General features: G+C 49.0%; 1 protein-coding gene across 1 annotated transcript; it reads left to right on the top strand.

Annotated features, from left to right (window-relative positions):
• Window positions 1-301: 301 nt before the first annotated feature.
• Window positions 302-3,178, top strand: LOC123191637 (18.8 kDa class V heat shock protein-like). Its single transcript, XM_044604299.1, has 3 exons — window positions 302-405; window positions 2,657-2,757; window positions 2,855-3,178. The coding sequence occupies exons 1-3, from the start codon at window positions 302-304 to the stop codon at window positions 3,130-3,132; spliced, it is 483 nt and encodes a 160-aa protein (XP_044460234.1). The 3' UTR covers window positions 3,133-3,178.
• Window positions 3,179-5,792: the final 2,614 nt, after the last annotated feature.

Raw genomic sequence — 5,792 nt, 5'->3', positions numbered from 1 at the left:
AAAGTTCGTTTCATGATGAATCTAATTATACTGGTTTGATATTATGAATATTAATATATTTCTCTGTAAATTTGATCAAACTTAAAACGGCTTGGTTTTTAGAAAAACCAATACATCTTATATTTTGAAACAGAAAGAGTAAAAACAATTACGAAAACAAAACAACACCAACAACACAGCCCTTCTAGTTGTGGACCAACCAGTACGCCATGTCCACGAGTGCCAGAGCCCTCCCAGCTACCGAGATACTATTCACAGGCGATAGCATCTTGTCCATTGATGTACGCTTGCTTTTCCGCACATGGGCGCCGCACCGCACATGTTGCGACGCAAGTTGCACCTTCACCCTGAGCTCTGCTATTTAAAGCGAGTGAACTATCCAGATGCGGCAAAGCAAGCTACAGAGTAAGAAGCCAGCACTAGCTTACAAGAGATTCTCATGGATTACCCGATGCAGGGGTGCAACATCACCTAGGATTCCGGGGAAGTGGATCCTCTAACATAAAAAAAAGTCACTTAAGCTATAATTCTCTAACTTTCCTCTTTCACATCCATATGATTAAGGCTAAAATGACTTGAATTAATTTGCAAATTACAAATCTATTGTATACATTTACAAAAATACATACAAACAAAATTATGATGCAATAAAATTAATTTTAAATTTATTTACATGAACAGTAACCACACACATAACCTGCTACAATAGATAATTACATTATTTGCTACGGTGCCTCTGACTTTTCTTCTTTGTTTTGCATTAGATTGCACTGTAGCTTAGGTGACTTTCCTCTTTAATCCACTTTCGGATTTCGGGCGGTTCATCCATGGTAGTGGTGGCAGTGGCAGCTCTCCGTCTTGGTTTCTTAGGGTATCTCCAGCTGCGCCTCTAGGAAGGCCTTCCCAGGCGTTTTTTTTTTGCGCCGGTGCCGAAAAATCGGCTCAGTCGCGCTCCAGGAGCTCGATTTTCGCTGGTCTGGGTCGAAAACAGTGCCGGCGGACCCAGGCCGAACCCGGCGCGCTGGGGGGCGCCCGGGGTCGCCGGGGCGAACTGTTTTGGCGCGAAACAGCCGCGGGCCCGCCGCGTCAGCGACACGGCTCTCTTCCCGGCCCTTCGTCGTCCTCATCGCCTCATTTCCCGCGGCGAATCAATGCCAAAGCTGGCGCGCTGCCGCGCCGGTCAGCCTGCGCCATTGATGCCTCACGGACGACGCAGTGAAGACCAGATGACGCGTGTCCCTCGCCCTCCCTCGCTAGCCACGCGTACACACGGCGGCACGCGCACGGGCGGCGCCTCGGCCTATATAAGACGCGCCCCAGCGCACTCGGCGATCTCACACTCTCTCGCCGTCGTCGTTCCTCCTTCTCCTCTCTCTCACCGTCTCCAGTTCATCACACCAATGGCCGAGCGCTTCCCAGGCGACGGCGCGGCGGCGAACGGCTTCGGCCGCCGCCATCTCCACGAGAACGAGGCTCGCCTCCTTTTCGAGGCCGAGTACCCGGTCCCGCCGGACATGCGGGTGCCCGGGGCGTGGAGGATCAGCGCCGGCGGCGTGCCGGTGCCCCCGGTACCCACCGGCGCGGCGCGGCGTGCGGAGATCGCACGCATCCGCTCGTCCCTGCCGCGTGCGGCGAGGGAGGGGCCACGATACGTCCCCGACAGCCCGCTCTGGGAGCCTTATTTCCGCCGCCGTCACGCCGAGCAACTCGAGGCCACCAACGGCGTCGTGCCCTCCGGGCTCAACGCCACCGGCCGGCGTCGATGGTGGGGCGTGCCCGGGCGCACGTTGGAGGCCGTCCTCGAGTACATCGAGGGCGGCAACACGCCGCGCCTCGAGTACCCCGCTCCCCCGTCCTTCTCACGCCGCCGGGGAAGCTCCTGGACCCCGAGGCGCATGGAGACCGGGGGGTCCTCCTCCTCGTCCGGCGGCTCTCCCTGCCTCCACCTCCGCCCCGTCAAGCCGGAGCCCCAGGACATGCCTGTCAGCGCGCGCACTCGCAGCTCCGGCGTCCGCATCGGCAACAACGCCTCCCCCACCGGCCGCTTCGTCCTCGTCGAGCCCAAGCCGGAGCCCGGCCTCCCCGCGGAGTACGAGGACATAGCCCGGCGCGGCTTCTTCGACGAGGACGCCCTGCGGTGGGCGCGGGACGACTACCTCCGCGATGAGATGGTCCGGCAGCGCCGGGCCCTGGAGGAGATCGCCACCCGCAAGCGTGGGCGCGAGGACGAGCACGGCATCGTGGTCCTCGACAGCGACGACGCCCCCGGACCGTCCAACTCGCCGCGCCAACCGGGGGAGGGATGCAGCAAGGACGGCGGAGGCGTAGGCGCGGGCGACGACGACGACGACGGCGGCAGCGGTGACTACACGCGGTTCTACAGCTTCCTCGGCATGTAGAACCGCGTGGGCGGGCGGCAAGGCGGGCGGCGAGGGAGACGGCGGGTAGCCCGCGGTAGTTTTTCCTTTTTTATAAAGAATTTGAACGAATTCACCGATATTTGCGTTAAATTTGAGTCGTGTTTGCGCCGTATTTGTTTTTTTTTTTAAATGTGGGCGCCGCGACTAGGGGGCATCAGGCCCCCAGTGCGCGGTTTAGCGCCGGCGCGCTCTCAGGAAGCGATTTTTTGCCCCTCCTGAGAGGCCAACGACTGGAGATGCCCTTACTCTTCGCCTCCCGCTCCGTCGTCACGGCCGCCCAACCCCGTCAACTGGGATGAGACCGGCGCCGCGCATATCTACTCCGCCGACCTCCCCGGTAACTCTCGGCCCGCTCCTCCGCTCCTCCCGGCACTATTTCTGTTTCTTAATTTTGGCCGTGACATCGACATGGGTGGTGTACGTTCGATTATTAGGCGTGAAGAAGGAGGAGATCAGGGTGGAGATTGAGGACGGGAGGTACCTCGTCATACGCACCGAGCTGGACGCTCGTGACGCGGAAGTCCACGGCCGCCGAGGCAGTTTCGCAAGGAAGTTCCGGCTGCCGGGGATGGTGAACACCGACGGCATCACGACCGACTACGCCCGCGGCGTACTGACCGTGACAGTGCCCAGGATGCACACCCGGGCCCAGCCCGTGGTCAATCTCATCGGGCTTGGTCCTGCCTGCGACCCCGTGGCCAGAGCAGCTTAAACTGATTTATTATTATATTGAAGTATATTATACTCCCATGTACTAAACGAAATAATTTTTTTGATACTAAACGAAATGATGAATGGATAAGGTCTAGCCTGCCAGATATCTTATGGGTGTGTTTAGGGCACATCTAGATGTGCTCTAGTTATTGCACATCTAAGTGAGTGGATCAAATATAAAAAGAAAAATAAAAAAGAAAAAGAAAACATCCACACGAATCTCGACGTAAAATCAATGACATAGAACTTAGATGTACGATATTTATGGCACATCTAGATGTGCTTTAGCAAAACTGATATCTTATCTTATTTTTCTTATAAACTGTCGTAATTGTTCGTGAGTTGTTGCAACGGGGATACCTATTCTAATCGTTCAACATCAATCGTTTCTCATTCTTCTTCTTCCCACATTTTCATTTGTTTACCTCCCCGATCTAAATTTCATGGATATGTGATAAGTGTCACACGAAGGATAACGTCCTTCTAGCCATTCATTGTGACACGTAAACTTTTTGTTTTTTCACACATGCATATAAACAGGGATAAAAATAGATGATACCAGTGAGAAACTTTAAGGGTTTTTAAACTCTATTTTTTATCTTTTAAATTAAAATCTAATTGAAAATTCGTTTTCACCATTAAATCGTCGCGACGAGGACTTCAAAACTAGATCCCATATCGATATGTTTCGACGATATTTTTTGATGGTTAAAAGTTGCCATGTCTATTGCACATAAATTGACTTGGTATTTACACTAAAGTTATGTTTCAACTATTTTTTCTTCTACTTTTAAAGTAAATTTTGACATGTTATAAAAGAGTGAATTAAAAACTAAAGTTGCCAGAAAAAATTACTAAAATTTGTCATGATCAATGAAATAATTTTTTACATGGTTCATAATTAAAAACAAATCCATCATCAAATACTTTTAAAATGTATAGTTGATGACTCAAATTTGGCATGAACCAAAAACTAAAATTGCCATGGCGAATTACTTAAATTTTCCATGATACATGCACAATTTGCCATGGTTCATACAAAAAAATCATGGTAAAAATACTAGAATTGTCATGGTCAAAATACTAAAATTGCCATGGTCTATAAACTAAAATTGTCATGATCTATAAACTAAATTTGCCATGTTGAATTACTAAAAGTTGCCATGATCCATGAATTTAATTTGCCGTGGTTAATTACTAAAAAAATTCATGGTCAATTAATAAAATTTGCCTTGAAAAGTAGTTGAAATACAATGGTAGCTTTAAATCTAGAAGAAACAAAATAGATAAAACATATCATGAAAACTTTTGTGTAAACACTATGACAATTTCAGTGTAACATCATGGCAACCTTTGGCCCTAAAAAAGTCGTCGAAACATATCAATTTGGGACCTAGTTTTGAAGATCTCTTCGAGGCGGACTTAATGATGAAAACATATTTTAAATTGGATTTTTTATTTAAGAGATAAAACATTTTTGAAGTCTGAAGAACCAAAAAGATTCAACTGATGTCATTTGTTTGATGTGGCAAAACGGATGTTAATGGGGGCATTTGGACCATATTGTTTTGTGGCACACATGTGCACTTGTCATTTGGAAACTTCGGTTCTTTGCCCCCTCATTTGACTTGCACTCACCCCCTTTACCCCCACTCAACACACACTTTAAATTTTCGTGGATGAAAGTGCCTCATATTTGGCATTTATCATTGGACACCTGACCTATTCACACCGCTGCATTACTGCAACAACCGACAAAATTAATTTCATGGAAATCGATCAACAATGATCACATGACAAACCAAGTTCTGTGGGCGCAACAGAACCAAGGAATTTGATGTTATAGTAAAATAAATCATGTTCTAGATTACAAGCTTGCAATGCCAAAAAATGTGATAAGCTCTTTCATTTTTGACTATTTATCACGTTGCCTCTACACCTCGCTCTCTTCATTGCATCTGCTGCATAGTGCTCCTGGCTTGAAGTGTTCAGTAGTGTTGTTGGTGTCAAAACCGGCGGATCTCGGGTAGGGGGTCCTGAACTGTGCGTCTAAGGTCGATGGTAACAGGAGACAGGGGACACAATGTTTACCCAGGTTCAGGCCCTCTCTATGGAGGTAATACCCTACTTCCTGCTTGATTGATCTTGATGAATATGAGTATTACAAGAGTTGATCTACCACAAGATCGTAATGACTAAACCCTAAAAGTCTAGCCTGTCTGACTATGATCATGAGGAGATATCTGTCTACGGACCTAGCCCCTCGGTGTATATAGACACCGGAGGGATCTAGGGTTACATAAGGTTGGTTACATAGAAAGCAATCTTCATATTTGGTCGCCAAGCTTGCCTTCCACGCCAAGGAGAGCCCCATCCGCACACGGGTAGAGTCTTCGGCCTTTGTATCTTCACAGCCCATCAGTCTGGCCCATGTCTAATAGGTCGGACGCCCGAGGACCCCTTAGTCCAGGACTCCCTTAGTAGCCCCTAAACCAGGCTTCAATGACGAGGTGTCCGGCGCGCAGATTGTCTTCGGCATTGCAAGGCGGGTTCCCCTTTCCGAATACTCCAAGATAGTCTTCGGACGTAATGAACATGTCCGGATCTGCAATACAAGCACCACACACAACCACAGAGAATATAATATTGCATGAGTCC

This window comes from Triticum aestivum, chromosome 2A (genome assembly GCF_018294505.1).
Source record: "Triticum aestivum cultivar Chinese Spring chromosome 2A, IWGSC CS RefSeq v2.1, whole genome shotgun sequence".
Taxonomy (NCBI): domain Eukaryota; kingdom Viridiplantae; phylum Streptophyta; class Magnoliopsida; order Poales; family Poaceae; genus Triticum; species Triticum aestivum.
Note: the sequence above shows the minus strand (reverse complement) of the source record. Positions and strands in the feature narration are given on the sequence as shown.

Bases quoted from the DNA above. Each gene is read 5' to 3' on its own strand.
- LOC123191637 (XM_044604299.1), top strand. From the start codon at position 302: ATGGGCGCCGCACCGCACATGTTGCGACGCAAGTTGCACCTTCACCCT. The intron at 406-2,656 runs GTAAGAAGCCAG...CAACGACTGGAG, and splicing joins GCGGCAAAGCAAGCTACAGA to ATGCCCTTACTCTTCGCCTC. The intron at 2,758-2,854 runs GTAACTCTCGGC...TTCGATTATTAG, and splicing joins CTACTCCGCCGACCTCCCCG to GCGTGAAGAAGGAGGAGATC.